General features: G+C 41.8%; 1 protein-coding gene and 1 long non-coding RNA gene across 2 annotated transcripts; one reads left to right on the top strand and one right to left on the bottom strand.

The window, feature by feature from the left end:
• Positions 1-2,226: 2,226 nt before the first annotated feature.
• Positions 2,227-7,609, bottom strand: LOC115015850 (cbp/p300-interacting transactivator 3-like). Its single transcript, XM_029443450.1, has 2 exons — positions 7,437-7,609; positions 2,227-5,361 (listed from the first exon to the last, which is right to left on the bottom strand). Exon 2 carries the CDS (start codon positions 5,346-5,348, stop codon positions 4,542-4,544), a length of 807 nt encoding a protein of 268 aa, XP_029299310.1. The 5' UTR covers positions 5,349-5,361; positions 7,437-7,609; the 3' UTR covers positions 2,227-4,541.
• Positions 7,610-10,324: 2,715 nt separating this feature from the next.
• On the top strand, positions 10,325-17,413 carry LOC115015851 (uncharacterized). The gene is made up of 3 exons (XR_003833035.1): positions 10,325-10,679; positions 10,966-11,073; positions 17,302-17,413. It is a non-coding gene; the product is annotated as an uncharacterized LOC115015851 (long non-coding RNA).
• The last annotated feature ends 1,075 nt before the right edge of the window (positions 17,414-18,488 follow it).

Here is an 18,488-nt window from a genome sequence, read left to right as displayed (position 1 = left end):
TCTGTATAATCTTAGATCCATATCTGTATAATCTTAGATCCACATCTGTATAATCTTAGATCCATATCTGTATAATCTTAGATCCATATCTGTATAATCTTAGATCCACATCTGTATAATCTTAGATCTGTATAATCTTAGATCCATATCTGTATAATCTTAGATCCATATCTGTATAATCTTAGATCCATATCTGTATAATCTTAGATCTGTATAATCTTAGATCCACATCTGTATAATCTTAGATCCACATCTGTATAATCTTAGATCCATATCTGTATAATCTTAGATCCACATCTGTATAATCTTAGATCCATATCTGTATAATCTTAGATCCACATCTGTATAATCTTAGATCCATATCTGTATATCGCGTTTGTTCCATGTCAAATTCTTTGTAGCAGACAAGACTGAACATGTTGTTATTCACTGAGTGTGACTCACATACTGCATCTTGCATTTTCAGGTGTAGCCGTTGGTATTTTTAATAATGGAGTCTGTTATGTAATGGAGCCTGGATAATATTCTGGATCTCTCTCCTAAGGGGGGGGGGTACAAATAAAGACATGACACTGTCCTGGATTGTTCATGTGTTCCTGAGTCGAAAGCACGTAGATTATAATAAACATGTTTGTTGGAGGCTGAATGTTTAATCGGTTGCTCTCATGCATGTTCCTAAACGTTCAGCTTGTGATGTGAAGCGCTGCGCCCTCTGTGACACTGTATTCAACCGTTCCTCACAGTTATTAAGGCTGACAGAGGAGCATTTCTGTCACTTCCACAAACAGGTTTGAAACTCAAGAACTCCCACATGGCAGCATCAGTGAGGTTGGGAGCAGTTTTGCAGGGAATGGCAGTTGTGCGTTGTTTACACAACCCCTTCTCGTTCTCCTTGTTTATTCATGACACGTGTTTGTTGTGCTTTTCTTATACTCTTTTACTAAAAGCCTTATATCTACCCTCGTAGGCTGCAGAACTGCAAGCTGCACTAGGTGTTGATGCGGTAAATGGCACAGCAGGAAATAGGTGTGAGGCGCCATTTGTGACACTCGTGGAAAATGTCACATAAAAACCACATTTTAATAAATAAATATAAAATTGTAAACGTGTTGTTTTATTCAACTTGAATTATTTTGTCATTATTCATTTATAAGCATGCTTTGTACTTGTCATATATTGCTTTTACTGTTACATATCTTATGTTTGTAGTCTTCACTCGTGACCCTGAGGGACACGAGTTTATCTTTATTTTTAATAGTGTAGCCATTATAATAATGGTTTCTATTAAACTGTTGTACTTTAAAAAGCAGTGCGCCTTCATTTATTTGAGGGGGAACTTTTAGATTTCCTGTTGACAACTGAAACCTCTTGTAATTGTGTTTGTGTTGCACAGCATTTAGTCTGAAAGGTTAGGTAGACTTACTCTAACATGAGCCCCCGCTGCAGGTTTGCTCTACTGCACGTCCACAAGTCACGGATCGTTTTTAAAAATCCATTAAAAACAGCTCAAGGACAAATCGCTGCCTTGTAGAGCAGCATGAGTATTTCAGGTCCTCTTAATGTGACTTTACTACGCAGCTAATTAGAATTTTAATGATTCTATTTTTTTTCTCCCATAAATCCCCACAGAAATGTTCTTCTTGAAAACAAAACTTGGAGCTGGAGATGGAATATGTTTTTAAAGGGAGACAGTACGAGGGTGCGAAGGTTTCATCACATGAAACAGTTACTAATGAAGGTGTTGGCCGTGCAGGAGTGACTTCTTTTCACATATTTCCGACATATCTGTCTCTACGTCCAGACGGGCTCCATCTTTAACGCTGTTCAACTCGCACCGCCTCTCGTCTGCCAATCAAATCAATGCAGTCTGTCATGACGTCGCACAGGAACGTCTTTCAGTGCTTTACTGTATGTCAAACCTTATTGCCTCGTTTGAAACATTTGTGAGAAGCTTCATCAAAAAGTGCTCAAGTGTAATAAGTGACTTTACTTTGATGCAGTACTTAAAGTAAGCTCATTACTACTACAACACGAGCGGCTCTGTGCAGATAGTGCTGACTCACGCCTGTTTGGGATACTGTATGTTTGCTCTTGTGTTTGCTCATCACTTCTTGTGGGAGGAGAAGTGTGTAGAACCAACAAGAGGGTGAAACTCCAACAGGATGGATGCACAGCAGACACAACACATGCAACATGATATATTATATCAAACAACGGTGGAAAACATTTCTTTAAATAAATATTTTATTTGAAAATAAATACATTTTCTTAAAATAGAATCAATAACATTACAAAAGCTTTGGGGAAGTGGGACAGGACTGGGGGGGGGGTTTACCCAACTGAATGATGTGTAACTTGGAACAAGGAGTACAATCTCACACGTTTATCTACCATCTTAAGACCCCACATTGTGTTGTACTGTACATTCTCAGCTGCATTGTGGGAAAGTGGTGGCGTCCCTCACGTTCAACATGCAGTCGACTCGCTCGTAAAGCTTCAGGCCCTGCACCACAAACACCCATTGGTATACTCACACTGTATCTACACACTCGTTTGTAAAAATGTAGGATATAATCTCTCGTTAACACATCGAAAATCAGCCACTGATTTACATTTACATCTGACAATGTTTTCTCCAAAAGTACCTTAAATGTCTCTAGATCAACTTCACCTCTAGTCTACAGTACAAAGATACAATACACAAGAAGGCTGCGCTTATTGATATAGCAGTAATCAGAGGCCACTGTCACGCTAAGGCCAGAAGGATTTCCATTTTCACTGTGAGCTTGTGAGTTTGCTAAGGCAGAAAGTGAAGCAGAGCGTGAACCCCCGGCCACTTTTCTGCCTTTACAACAGCGTTTCAATGGCCATTGTTTGACTGAAGAGCTTGGAAATGGCAGATCTCCAGAGAGACAGGGAACGCAGCACAGTTACATTGGAACAGATTAACACAGTGCACTATAGCGCAGGCCTGACCCCTCTGACAGCTCCACAAATAGCATTACCAGAGCAGGAAGTTCTCTCTCCACCAGCCTGCAGCAGCAAAGCAGCAACCTTGACAAAAACCTAATTACCAACTGCGCAAAAAATAAAAGCGCCACAGAACATGTCCGTTTTATAATTATTGAGTCATTGGAGAATGTGCAAGCCGACCTCAATTAAGACAAGCGTGTGAGAACATATAATTTAAATCTAATCAGTAGAAAAGCAGCAGAGTAAGCTAATCTATGGCAAAAACAACAACTTTTGCACGCTTTGCGCTCCTTGCTCGCTCTTTCTGCCAAATGAAATCAATGCCACAGGTAGCAGATTTAAATAATGATTAAAGTAAGTGCTGCCGGGGAGTGCTGCGTCCACACATCACAACCTCTCTCCCCTCCGACCACCTTCAGCACACAGGGCCACGGTTTAGGGAGGAGGACGCCATTCAATGGGTGTTAAATGCCACACTGCACTGACCACACACAGACGTACACAAACAACACACAGATGCAAATTCTGCAATCACGTACTTGTTTTTTTTTCTTTTTCTGTTTAAACCAATCGAGTTTCAGAAAGAAATCCCACCTCAGATCTGAGACTCACACCTTCACCCTCTGCTTCTCTTGTATCTTGTAACAGGCCACCGTTGCTTCTCATATACGAACATGTTTCTCCTTCCTTAGCAGTTCTAAGAAGCAGTAACCCTAAACTTTGCTCGCAATGATCGTCTAAAAGTGTCGGAGCAGAGAGACTTCCAGGCCATTTTCTAGATAAATGCTTTGTTTAAGCAGACACTCGAAGCGAAGCGCTACTCTGCCAATGATTCAATCACAGTTAATTAGCGCGGAACAGATGTGGTACATTTAATGATTGCAGATTTAATCTGGAGTCAGGTAAATGACTCTGAAAGCTATCAATGTATCAATGTAGCACAATAAACCCCATCACGTCACCAGGAACGCTGCACAACCTCACTGAACTTTGCACATCTTTTTTATTTGTAGAAACTAAGTTTTGAAGAGCCAGCCTTCAATATGCATGTCCGAAAAAAACCTTATTCTTAATCCCTTCATCCTTGAAGAAACTACCTTTTGTAAATTTGTCAAATGTCCGCTACTATTTGAAGGTGTCATCAGAGATAAAATACATTATCAGAATCGAGCAGACCCAGATGGATAGTCTTTTCAGGCCTTCCCCCGTTCTGCTTGTTAAGTTGTAAATATCCCCAAGCCTTGGCAGTGCAGGCACATGTGCTGAGGGCCAGATGGGTACAGACAGAGCCCGCTGCATCAGGATGCCTCAATTTGGCCAAAGACGACAGATCTTACTGGCACCGGCTCAAAGACGAGAAACCTGGTGCTCTTTGCTGCGTTTTCTCTCTCAACAATTCTTCATCAACTCGCAGGCAGGTCAGTGTGAAGGCGTACAAGACACTGTCAAATACACAGACACAGAAACACCCAAACAGAACAGAGAGATTGTCTCCTCTCGCTGTGCTACTGTGACCGCTCAGTCATTCTTTGGGGGTGTCCAGTCCAAACAGACCCAACCAGCTTCGCTCAACAGCTCACCGTGCTCGGCTGCTGTTTGCACACAAAGTCCGATATGAAGTCAAACTCGTTCTGTCCCAGGAAGAGCTCGGGCAGCTCCTGAACGCGGTCCAACCCAAACTCCAGCACCAGTGACGTCAGAACTTCCTCGTCAATCAGGTCCATGTCCATGCCGTTTAGTCCCAAAGGGCCGCCGATGTGCTGCATGCCCGATAGCTGGGCCGGCCCCACCCGGTACTGAGCACTGTTGGGCATGTGGTGGCCATTGGCTGAAACCAGCGGGTGTCCATGATACTGAGTGTTGAGTTTCTGCAGGTGCATGCTGGCCATCAGCTGCTGAGAGGTGAGGCTACCAGGGAGGTACTGCTGCGGGTGTCCCCCCTGCTGCTGCTGCTGCGGGTGTCCCCCCTGCTGCTGCTGCGGGTGTCCCTGCTGCTGCTGCGGGTGTCCCTGCTGCTGCTGCGGGTGTCCCTGCTGCTGCTGTTGCTGCTGCTGCTGCTGCTGGGGGTGCATGTGGTGGTGCTGCTGCTGCTGCGGAGCCTGGCCGTTGTACATCATGTTCCCAGACATCATCTGGTGGTGGTGGTTGGCCATAGGGTTAGGAGCTCCGTTCACGGGGCCGGCCATGCCGCCGAGTCCCACCATGCCCTGCCGCTGTCTCATGGCAGCCTCCATGTTGCTCTGAGGGTTCCTCCCGTAGTGCATCACCTGGCCGTTGGGCAGAGTGCGCAGGCCGGGCTGGCCGTTGTGCTGCGGGGATCCGTTCATGCCCATCCTGAAGCTGTGGGTCATGGGCATCATCATGTGTTCAGCCATGGCCTATATCGCCCTGAAAAACATTGAAACACATTAAATTAGATTTTTAATACAACTCATTATCGTTACAACCTAAATACGCTTAAAATACCCATCATTTAAAGGGGCAATCCACAATGTTTACTCATCTCGAGGAGAAAGACAAAAACATTAGTGAAACACATTCATTCAACAAGACAGTTGAATAATAAAGACCTGCAGCTCCTGCACGGCTGTCACCGTTATGAATATTCAAAGTAGAAGATGCTTAAACTAAGTAGAGAATCCACTTTAATAAAACTAATTCATCTGCTCTTGTTGTTTCTGTTTCTTGACAGAGATTCCCCTGAGATGCTAGCTAGCATTAGCTACCAGCAGGTCGAGACAAACTGAATAAAGTAGATCCTGCACAGCCCTCGTCAGTCTGTCCCTCTGGAGATGATACCGGTAGATTCAGATCGCCAGCTACAGGACTGTTGTTACTCCAGACAGCTACCAGCAGTTACCTTTCAGTTTATATTCTAATGATTACAGTCTCAGGATTTATGCTGCGTTCCAGACAACCAGGAACCTTCTGCGCCACTCAAAGACCCAACTTGTAAACTCTGGCAAAATCCATCACCCCCGACTTCATGAAGAAGAAGTGGTCTGACTCAACAATGGAAGCGCTTATTGCAAATGGTAAACTATCAACTAAAAGGCAATGTAAAGTATATGTGCCTGTATTTAAATAATAATACATACTATCATATAGTAAAAGCAGTTCAGCATTTAAGTTAAAGTCAAAATATGTGGCCAATGTTATTAACTGGTTATAAACCTGAAAGTTATTTTCTCTGCACAAACGTTATTGGGGAAAACATTCAAAATGCCCCCCAAATAAAACGTGGCCACCAGTTTGTCATGGTCGGCCATGTTTTTTGTTTACGTTTGGCGTCGTGCAGCTGGAAACTTGGAACATTTCAAATCCAAAACATGTCAAGATCAACAAAACAACATTTTAATTAAATCTAATTAATTCAATATATCGCACATGATGATGTCATCGGGGTGTATTCTGTCCAGCGCGTGCTAATGTTCAGTCTTCATTACAAACTGGACGTGTTGGTGTGAAGAGCCTTCAGGAGGCCAAACAAAAGAAACTATCCAGCTGCATCTGAGGAAATGTAGAATCCAGTGCTCGTATCTCAGCATCTGCTTCCGTTTGGACTCCAGCAACATATCTCTTTAACAACAACACAATAAAACTCTCATGAGTGTCTCTGTTCAAACTCCTCCCCCAGTTTGAACACACACCACAAGTGTTCCTGTTAAAAACATCTCAAACCTGCAGAATTACACCACCAGTGAGTTATCACACCGTCGAGGGGGGGCAGCAATACCCTTGCAGCCAAAAGGACGCAGAGGAATGCTCCTCCAGACTACACCCCCCCCCCTCAACACACAGCACATTGCCTCTGTCTCCACACACTCATTACAAAAGATCTTCAATTAAGATTACCTCCAGATGACAAACAGATCGCGCTCAAACTCTAATTTGCTGTCAACGTGATGGTCTTGTTAAAGCTGATGGCATCATTTTAAATGAGATCATAAATAAATAAAAAGAGCAACGGAATAAATGTGTGCGTCTGAAAAAACAAAAGACATTTCAGGCTTTTAAATCCTCCAGAAGATGTGACTGTGGTGTGGCCCCTGCCTGTAGCAATCCAAGCCTTGTAGTGCTGATAAAACCAGACACTTCCCCCCCCCAGCCTAAATCCTCCTTAACATTCTGATCTTGTGTTACCTAATTACAGCCTCTGTGTGGAGCTTCTGTGCAGATCTGGATCTCATTCAGCAGAATGCCACTTTGTAAATAAATAATCTGAGGGAGGATAATAACTGCTGACATTATTACAGAGCATGAACCCTCTTCTTCTTTATCCTCGGGACTATTTGACATTCGATGCCATAAACACCGCCTCACATACAAGTCCGCAAAGTGACAAGGTGAAACAGGATAAACGGATCTAATCAGCGTGTTTTTATTACATGAAATAGTCCGGCGCACAAAGGCAAAGTGCTGCCTCTCTACCTGTTTAAGGAGTAACACAGAACGACACCTACCCGATGTATTAATGTCGAATCCGTACGGAGAAGTTGGATCTGTGCCGGGGTTGTTTCTCCAGCTGATGCTCCGGCTACATGCAGCCCTGCGGCGGATGCGAACTCTGCGGCGTCTCGGCAGTCAGAGGAGTTTGTTTTCTGGGTCAACTCAGGGATTATATACATCTATAAAGCACAGAGAGAGGGAGAGAGAGAGAGATAGGGAGAGGAGGAGCCACCGTCCTCTCCGTCTCCTTTGTTGCCATTGGTCCTCCCCCTTAATCACTGTGCAAAGAAACACTCACTAACTACCTCCACTGATCCACAGGAGCAGCAGAGCCCGCTGCTGGGTGTCCTGCAGGAGACGCTTCACTGCAGCCTGCCTTCACCACCTCATACTGTAATCCTAATGATCCATTCTCTCTTACCTGAAACCTTTCTCTGCACAGTGCATCTGAGCACATGTATAACAACCACTTAACAAGCTGCATCACACTATATGAATATATGAGGATTTCATTATAATAAGATAATATTTGGATAGCACTTCTTAAAACACGTTACACAGGGCTTTAGGGAACACGGCATTATAGACACAATCAAATACAACTAACAACAATATAATGATAGAACATAAGATCTGATAATACAGATTTACTGTACTTACATTTAAAAGGAGGTTTATATCCCAATGAGTGTTTGAACAGCAACATTGAGAGTATCAGAGGAATTGTTATTGTTTTATTTACTCAATAAAAGTGTCATTACCTCATTTTTACAACAGCAAATTTGGTAAAAAGGTAACATGTGACAAAGGTTGTGACTTAAACTCGTGCTCGAACGTGCAAACATCAAAGTTACAATTACATCTTTTAAATAAACTTTCAGATTTTGTTTTTGCATCAACATAAATATAACAATGTCTCATTTCATTTGTTTTCATTATATTATCTGCCTTTGGAAACTAAAGCGTGTTGAAGGTTTTTAAACTTATGTCAAGACATTTCAAAGGTTAGAGAGAAGTTGTGGAAGCACAGCACGTCTTTACTTTTTCAAGATCTGACAAATCAAATCTGGTGACACCAAAACAATGAGCTAAAAGAGGCTAAAAGAGGCTAAAAAGCTTTTACAAGCTGCGCAGAAGTGCAGAGTTTGGTGATAATCTCAATAGGTTGTCACTACAAACGACTCCTTCTACATTTTTGTGATCCATTGTTAAAATATACTATTAGTGAGTGCAGCTTTAACCAACGTGTTTTTATAGCCTAAAACGGGAGTTATGGTTCTCCAAAGATACTTCTCTGCGGTGTTATTTGTAAACGTAGGCTGTAGACACACCGAGGAGCGAATGTGAGATAGATTGAATATCCGTAGGGTGGAAGAGTAATGTACAAGAAATCCATTCAGGTATAAAAGAAACAACCTCATCGACTGGAAAAAGGAAACATTTGCCAGTGAACATAATCTATGCAGCAATTACACTCCGCTCAAAATGTATTAGGTAAAACCACTTAGTTGTGTATAAATGTTTTTTTTTAGAAGACAGGATTGCACAAACACACGAGGAGCCAAAACCAGAAATGTGATGACTCGTCAGTTTTCCCAACAAGTGAAACTCGACTATCAAATAGTAACACAGGAGAAAACCCAACATTACCACAGAAGAAATCCTGGTTATGTCCTGGTGATTTTTACGGAAATTACAGATCAAGATTAGATTTTCAACTATTTATCTGTGAACTACAGTATATCTCAAAAGTGAGTACACCCTTTAGATTTTTGCAAATATTCTGTTATATCCTTTCAGGGGATAACATTATCCTACTGAAACTTTGATATAACTTAAAGTAGTCAGTGTGCTGCTTGAATAACAGTATAGATTTATTGTCCTTTGAAAATTACTCAGTACACAGCTGTTAATGTCTAAACAGCTGGCAACAAAAGTGAGTACACCCCATAGTGAACATGTCCTAATTGTGCCCAATGATGTTGTTTTCCCGCCCTGGTGTCATGTGACTCGTTAGTGTTACAAGGATTCAGGTGTAAATGATAAGCAGGGCTGTTAAATTTGGTGTTTTGGGCACAATTCTCTCTGAATGCTGGACAACATGGCACCTCATGGCAAGGAACTCTCTGAGCGGCTGAAAAAAAGGATTATTGCGCTTCACAAAGATGGCCTTGGCTATAAGAAGATTGCCAACACCATGAAAATGAGTTGCAGCACAGTGGCTAAGATCATACAGCGGTTTTCCAGGACAGGTTCCACTCGGAACAGGCCTCGCCAGGGTCGACCAAAGAAGTTGAGTCCACCAGCCTTACTTGGTACTAAAATTGCTTTTCTTAGCTGTGAGGAAAGTTTGACACATATCTAACTTCAGTGGTTTAAAGATTCATAACACAAAGATTAATAATTGACCTTGTTGGCAGGTGAAGGTGTCCTGTTACAGATGTCACCTTTATAATGGTGGTTGAGGGGATTTTTAGTCACAGTACTGGGGTGGTCCACTGACAAACTGGCAGCAAGACTAAATTGCCTCGTTTTATTCAGGCGGTTTTACACATTAAAGTGTGTTTCTAGGTTTTGGGAAGTAGTATTGCATTATATTAAATTGCCTCAAATAATGTAATCTGAGTCAGTTGGGGCAAAAAAAAAACTACAAGACTAAAAATAAAAACAATCTGGGGGTGTGGGATTATAAAGAAGACATTTGTGCTGCTCCTCATCTTCTGCAGGATAAACACTTAACGCCACATCAGCTGCTCCAATCATAACGCACCAAAACCTCTGGCTGAGCTGTTGGCGGACGAGATGCACTGTGGGTAATGTAGGCACCAGGTTTTGAGTCGGAAGAGGAATCAAAAAGATGATATATCTGCTCATCGGTTAACAGATGTTATAGGAGTGTAATGCTAAATTCAATCATAGTAAGAATAATTAGGGGCGCGGCCACTTTGAGTGACAGGTCCGTGCTGTTGCTAGCAGCTAGCTGTGTCTCCTCAGCTAATCCCAGTCACTGAACTTGACCTCTCAGTCGGGATTTCCTTCATGCTAAAATCGGACATAATACGGTTTTCTGTGCGGTTAATTGTACTAACTAAGAAGTCTGAGCTCTAGCTTTCCGTGAAAGTGACATTCTAGTAGGCTATTCTTTCATTTAGGTGTTAGCACTAGCAGGAATCGATGTATGTGCTCACCATACCTAGCTTGTTAGCTTAGCTTTTGTACTAAAAAGCACTCTAAAGACTCTGCTCTTCTTTCCCCCGGTAAGTACATTACAAACACAACTGTTTAGCCAAATTTAGTTTCCCAGATATTATTACAGTTAACATGAATTAATGATGTATCTTGCTAGCTAGCTAGTGCTAGCGCTAGCTTAGCGGTTTGTCATGCTAACGGTTTTGACGTTTGACAGTTTTCGGAATGAGGTAAAAATACTTCTTCAAGTAGCCTTACCATATTCTAGTATGGAGTTTATAACATCACTTTAAAATATTCATGAGGTTATTGTATTCTCTAGTATGATATGTTTGATGTTATATGGTGTAACAGGTCCTGCTGCAGTCTCAGCTGAACACAGTGAAACACCCACAGGATCCCCGCACCCTGCCTGCTGCTGTTACTACTGCACCGCTGAGAGCCGAGAGGCCATGCAACAAGGTTTATCTCTGTAAACCAACTTCTGTCAACTGTTTGACGACAGTATGAATACAATACGATAATCCTTTGAACTAAGATTAGCAGCACAGTTTTGCAGTCATAAACCATTAACTATTTTTCCGTTACTGTCAATCTTGCACACACAGAAATGTACACAAATATATATTTTTACTTACATAGCTCTGTGTGTTTCTCAGTGGAGCCTTAAACTCCAAGATAATGGGTTAGGTTATTTAGTTAACTCAAAACAACAAACTGAATGCACATTAATGTCCAGCTGTAGATGTCCTTCCCTCTGCTTCATGCTGTAAACCTGCCTTGTGCACCAGACTTTTGTATTCAATCCATTTTGCAGAAGTTTAGCCCCTGTGGAGCCAACTATCCCTAAACAACTTGCATAACTGACGTGTTTATGAACTAAATCAATTATAAAATTAAAATCTTTTTACTCAGGGTTTCTAACACAGGTTGAAGTTCAGGGGCCCCTTCAAGGGCTACTAGACAGGCACAATGGTGTAGGAACACCACGATGCTAGCAGAATAGAAGGCTACAGGAAAACGCACAGTACATACAGTAGTGAGTGTTTTCAGTCCGTAGAAACTGAATTTAAAATGATGGTAAAAAGGAAAAATATTTAATATTTAGGCCCCTTGGTGATACTGGGCCCTCTGCCTGACAAACAATGGCTAGTGACGACACTAAGGGAAATGTCATTTGAATTTATTCTGTAAACAATAGTAGTTGCTGTTGAGCAAAAGTTGCATATTGCTATGGGGTTACAGGTAGCTTCAGTCATTTAGTCCAGGTAGAGGTGAAGTTCTCCTCATGGTTTCACTGTTTTTACTGTAAAAACATGCCATGAGTCCTTCTCACATGAAAAACAAGACACTTATTTTCAGTATGAATTCCTCATGAGAGCAGTCTGAACAGGTATACTGTTGGAGTCAATGTTCGCCCATGATTTACTCATTTATTTATTATTATCTTTGACCTCATTTCAATTGGTCAAAACTATAAGATTATATTTGATAATCTTTCAATGCAAAAGCTATAAAACACTGAAGCATGTGTTAAAAACACGATGCCTTGTTCTTTGGAGCATGATGGAAATCAAAACCCCTCCATCCAGCTCCGGAGCGAGCACTCACCAGCCATGCAGTCCTTTTGTTTTGGCCTCCCTCCCTGTGTGGAGAAAGTCAAACCCCCTCAGCAGGAGCTTGGTATGTATTCCTGTTGACATACACACACACCCTCTGCTGCAGTGGAATGTGTCCTATTTTTGGGCCCCTGAAGTCAGTCAGACTCCCAGCCTCTTTCTAATGCACGATTCACTTGACCATTGTGTTGTTGTTTTCTTCCCTTTTGGGAGGAAGCGGTGTATTTTGACATGCAGCAACAACCTCCTTCATTTATTAACAAGGAGCAGTTGTTCTCAGCAGTGCTCGAGTCGGGCTTTATATTGTCTATTCTGCCAAATACAGCTGGACTTTGAATTTATGATTTTTCAGCGTCCACAAAAGGAGCTGGCAGTCAAATAGTGTTACCTTACCTGTCTTTCCTGTCTTTATTTTTCTAAACTAAGCTAACTGGCTGCTGGCTGTAGCTTAACATTTAGTGTACGGACATGAGGGTTGTATTAATCTTCTCATCTAACTCTCGGCAAGAAAATAAAAGTGTATTTCCCAATATGTCCAACCACAGCTTTTGAAATGAGCTCCACTACAACATTAATATACTGTTAATGTTAATTAATCAATAATATTGATCCAATGAAGAACAATATAAGGATGACCTTTCGAAATTAGCTTATTTGCTTTCTTGCCAGGGGTTAAATAAGAAGAATTTATTACCACTCTCATGGCTAAATATATAGCAGGCAATTAGCTTAGCTTAGCACAAAGACTGGCCAAAGGTATCAAAACAAAACATTTCACAGGGTCAAGATCAGTTGACACGCAACCAACGTTGCTGTTTCCAGGCTTTGTGCTAAGCTAAGTTAGCTAGCTGCTAGTAGTAAGACATTCTCAAAATGTCTAGGTATAATTTTAAATGGCTGGACGTGTCCTTGTGATGTAAGATGTATTTTCCTAGATGCCACAGCACAACACATCAGTCATTCCTGCTTTGCTGAACGCTGTCGAGTGCTGTTAGACATGGCTGCATGAAATAATGTGACAACCCTTCAGATCACTCGGCTTATTTCTCCTCATCTGTTTGTCTGCGAATGACTTGAGCGAGATATAAAATGTGCTCTGAGACAGTCTGTTAACGAATGAAACTGTTACTCTTAGTTATTAATCATTACTCATAAGCTGCGCTGCATCCATATCATGACTCAGGGGCCCTACATACTTATCTTCTGCAGCCTTTAGCCAGCATGCTATCGAGAGAATGTTATTGTCCTGCGTGCCACATTATGTAATGACCACAGCTTCTATGCAAAGCTAGGAGGACGGATTGGATTTAATTTGTTTATGTGCAAATGCAACAAAGACTTGTCTCTGTTTCTCTTTCTATCTAGCCAACTCGTCTTGTTTTACCCCCTCACATCGTATACGTCCAGGTTTCATATTACTCTCTGCTTCTTGTTCCCTGTTCTTCCCGCCCCCGCAGCCCCCCCTGTCCATTCACACTAGTCTCTACTTTGAATGCTTATTCCAATAAGGGCTTTATGTATTGTCACAACATGATTAATACAGTTTTTGCAAAAGGCAATTATTCCCCAGCAGAAGGGCAGAGCCACACACAAGGTAATCACAACAGACCACTGCTGGAGCAGCAGCCCCCGCTCTGCCACTTGCCCTCATCCAGACACAGAGCTCTGCAAAATAGATTTGTAAAAAGGTCATTGGAATAAATTGCCTCTTAGGTACAGTAAAATGTGTTTCTGTGTGTCCTCCGGCAACTTAAACTGGCTCTCGAGTCACGAGTATGAGTGGCATATTCATTAGAGCCTGTTTGTGACATTATGATAAATAAGAAGATTGCGGGTGTTTTCACGTTTGTTTGTGACATTGGAAGTCCTTAGGTGCATCAGTAGGGACGTATTTTATTATTGTAGGCCACACAACAGTGAAGGTAATTATGAGGTGCGTTGACTTGGGTTCAATGTCTGATATGATTTTCACAGTCTGAAATCATTGTTGTCAATTATCTTTAAAAATAATACTGAAAAAGCAACAAGCGTGTTGAAAATCTAACGCCAACCCCCAAATCCTACAGCGCAGCCGCATTATGAAGACGGGATGACTTCCCATGTCTCTGATTTATGAGTGTCCATAACATCAAACACCTCGAGGCAATTCCATTTGGTAATGTGTTGGTTAGAAATACTGCGAAGGGACAGAATGGAACGATACTAAACGCATCGACCGTAATAAATAACTTCATTGGGATTCAGTGACCTGGAACAACAAGGTGTTTATGTTTGCTTGACTTCCATATCATCAAACACCAAATTGTGGATTTCAGAGAAGGTGTGTGGCGATATACAGGTATTAACCATATCTGTGATATTTAGAAAATGAAATACTGATATCATGATAATAACATCGTGTAAATAATCCAGCTCCTTAAATCTCCCTTTGGTTACGGACGCTTTGCCCCTCCCTACACTCGTATGTCGAGTGTAAGTTATGTCCAAGAGTCGAAACAAACAAAGTTAAAGATGAATTAGTTTCATAGCGTTTCTTTGTTTTCTAATTTTCTATAGGGAATTATTTTTGCCATGATAATAGTGAAAATCAGATATCGTGACATGATTATAACTTGAGTGTTGACGTGAACACTACGAGCTCAGTTCAACAATACGAGTGGCTCTGAAATATTTAGACCATCATGGGACTATAGCCAGGGACCTTTCAGACATTTTGTTTTCCACTGCAGAGTGTACCCCCCCAGTAGAGGAGGGGAAATCAGCTGTCTGCACTTTGTCACTATTTAAAAACTCCCAGTTTGTGCAGGAAGTCCTGTGACCCTCTAGTGACTATTCTCTCTGACCAATCAGCTGTCTGCAGTGTTTCAACGTCACCTTTTAGTATCGGCTCCCTCGAAAGTGCCTGCGACCAGGTACTATCCACAACTAGCGAGGCGAGGAGAGCCGTACCACGCAATGGAAACACGACATAAACTTCCACTGTAGCCATGATTCAACCCCTAACAGTTTATATATGTGTGTGTGTGTGTGTGTGTACGTGTGTACATACATATATATACACACACACACACTATATAGTGGTCAGGTATAAATGTGATTAATCGAACTGCATTCTTCTAGCACAAATTGACTGTAATCCTTATATATCTGCCTAACCACAGTGTCCACAGAGGGGGTCTACTCTCGTTCCCTCCTCTTGCTCTCCTCAGTAGGGAGGGGCGTCCCACCTGCTGCTCCAGGTAGTAGAAACAGGAGCATATGTTGTTTTATTAGTCTATGTTTGTGTGTGTGCAACCACGTGTGTTCATGCATGTGTGCTCGAGGTGCTGTTTCTCTCCTCATGTCTGTGTTTGCATGGGAGGGGGAGGGCCGGCTCTCAGATTCCTGGGTCTCTTGGTGTGAGCTGTGTTGTGCTCCAGCGGTTCCATTCTGCCAACAACACCCCACCCCCATCCCCATTAGACAACCTTTACAAGTCCTGCCTGCCAAGATCAGGTCTGATCCTGTTAACGCTTTGCTTATTAGATAAACATGAAGAGGTTGCAGCTCATATGAATGTGACTGTAACAACACAATGTAACTGGACACAAAGCTGCAACAGGAAGCTGGTGTAACAGTGGTTACGCTCCCGTCCAACTTCCCTTTTCAGAGTAAGAGACACTGAAACATTTCATCAGATGAACTGAACTCTTAATCCTCATATTTGGAGTGTTCTGCCTCCTTCTGTCATGTCGTAAAGAGCAAGTTGACTCAAAATTACAACTTTCTATTTGCCATCTATAGAGGAATCAAGCTCTGTAGATAGTTCTGCTTTAAGTTTTGAGATGTCATAATATACATTTCTGCCTCCCTTCATTACAGTGTAGGTGACTGGAATCTTGTTTGAGGTTGTTTCTCTTCTCTTGGTTTCATAGAAACGTTCTTTAGAAGAGAGCAGTTGACAGCGAGGTAGATTACCAGGAGAAACTGGGACTTTCTGTACCCGGGTGACAGTTAACTTTGTGCAGCAGCCTCCAGCCACATTCAGGAGAACGGTTTGCACCCTTGGGCCACGGTGTCGGCATTCATTACAGATCATCCTACTTGGCTCTTGCGTGCTGATGCATGGCTCACAAGTGTGACAGTTGTTTTGATCAGTGACATGTGAGCGACAGGGAATGATGTTGCATGTAGCTTGCACATTGCAAATTTATAAAATAAAAAGAAACACGATTCCTCCAGCCGTTTCTTAGCCTTTTGTACGTGTGACCGGGTTTGTAATCAGCGTTTTAAATGTGTACGATTCCAGACAGGGAAGTATTGCTATGACCGTTTAGCAGTACGAGTAAAGGATTCATTACACATAGCTATGTGATGTAAGAATGAACCATGCTGTCACTCAACCAGACTTTTAGTGAAATATCTGCAGATCTACAATTTGGGTGGACAGATCCAGAAAAGTGCTGAAACAAGAACAACGAACTAATTATATTACGACTCTGTCCTCTTCTCAAAAGCTTAACATTACCTGTGTTTATGTTTTCCTAGCAAGCGCCTCTTATGCAGTCACGTGAGGAACGACTGACCTTTATCAAAAGATGGAAGTAGCCTGATGTTGTTATGTCACCGTCATAAGATGAGGTTAAGGTGTATAAAGCATGTGATGGCAACACAGGCCATTTTCACACGGTACTACTGCGAGCATCTTATTTTACAAGTTGTTTTCTATCAACTCTACGAGATTCTATATCTCCGAACATTGTCATGTTTATTTATAGCTTTTTACGAGTTTGTGACGAAACTTTCACATAATTTCTGACTCAATTCATTTTCAATATTGTGACCAGGAGACGACCTAACTGCATAATAATTAGCCATGTGCTTCTGAGTATCTTTGGAGCAATGGCAAGCACCAAGCGCTTTGTGGCTTTGCTCCGTTAGGTCCGTATGAATCGCCCAACTTAGAAAAGTAAAGGGTAAATACTTTGAGCCTAAACATAACTAAACCGTAAGTAGGTGTTCTGGGTGTCATGTGGGTATTTGGGAAAATAATATATATTTTAAAAAATGGCATTTCTGCTTCATTTGATAGTGACGGCTTGGAAAGAGGCAGAAGAGAGAGAGAGAATCGAACCCGGGCCGCTGTGCTATGGACCCAGACTTGATACTTGGGGCTTGCTCTCCACCAGGTGAGCGACGGGGACGCTCCTGGAAAATGATTTATTTGGTCACTTTAGTATTACGACCTGTTGAGAATGATCACATCCCTACTGGCACTTGTATTTTCACTTGAAATGAGAAAACAGTTTCAACACTGATAGCAGCCTGTGGCTCTGTTGACACTGCGGGGCTTCACTGCTTCTGTCTGATTCTGTTGGATGACTATTCAAATCTATTCTAGGACACAACCCATATCTGATACCAATATGAGCTGACAGCAAGGTCGAACAGACCTTGCTGTCAGAGTAAGAATAAAAGATGTCACATTTGTTTTTGTACCTACACTAAGCTTCTCCTCACGTTTAAATCATTTTGCATTTTAAATGCTGCCGTGATCAGAACACAACAGTTTCATTGTAAATAAAGCCTTTTTAGGTTTAATTAACACGTTTAATGAGTAATAGTGGCACAATGTGCCGTCAAGACTGTATGTTCATACGGAGTTGTTAGTGCCTATGAGTCACTGCTGCATGGTCTCCTCTGTTGAAATACATGTTTCCTACAGAGACTCACAGACTATGACATCATATAGGAGACAGACATAATGTACAACACAGGTCTGATGAAGGCTTAGTTTGTGTCTCACCCATCTCACAGGTTAACCTCCTGTCCTCACGCTTCTGCAATTGCAGTTTCATAGTGTACCTGCAAAGCCAGAGAATTGCACAGAATTACATTACATAAATAGCAAATACAGTTTCTGTCTTCTCCACACGTGTGTTTTCGGCCTACCTTTGCACTCTCTCTTTAAGAGATACATTGGGTAGTTGGTTACATGTTTAAATGTCAATAACAATGAATTAAACTTCACAACCCTTATTAAAAACGATTAGTTATCAAAGAAAGGCTGAAGTATGTGGAGGGTAATGGTCTCACAGATGAGATGATAATTACATGAATAGAATCTGACATTTTCACCAATTCAAGTGAAAACGTCAGGATCTACAAAACGCATTGAATGTAGAGACTCACATATTAATGCCATGTGTATTAAGATCATATGGCAGCTGCCATGGCGGGAAAAAAAGCATAAATGAGCTAATCATAGTGCCAGTTAGT

The sequence above is a fragment of the Cottoperca gobio genome, chromosome 11 (genome assembly GCF_900634415.1).
Source record: "Cottoperca gobio chromosome 11, fCotGob3.1, whole genome shotgun sequence".
NCBI classification, from domain to species: Eukaryota; Metazoa; Chordata; class Actinopteri; order Perciformes; family Bovichtidae; genus Cottoperca; species Cottoperca gobio.
The sequence above is the reverse complement of the archived record's forward strand: the minus strand, read 5'-3'. Positions and strand labels throughout refer to the sequence as shown.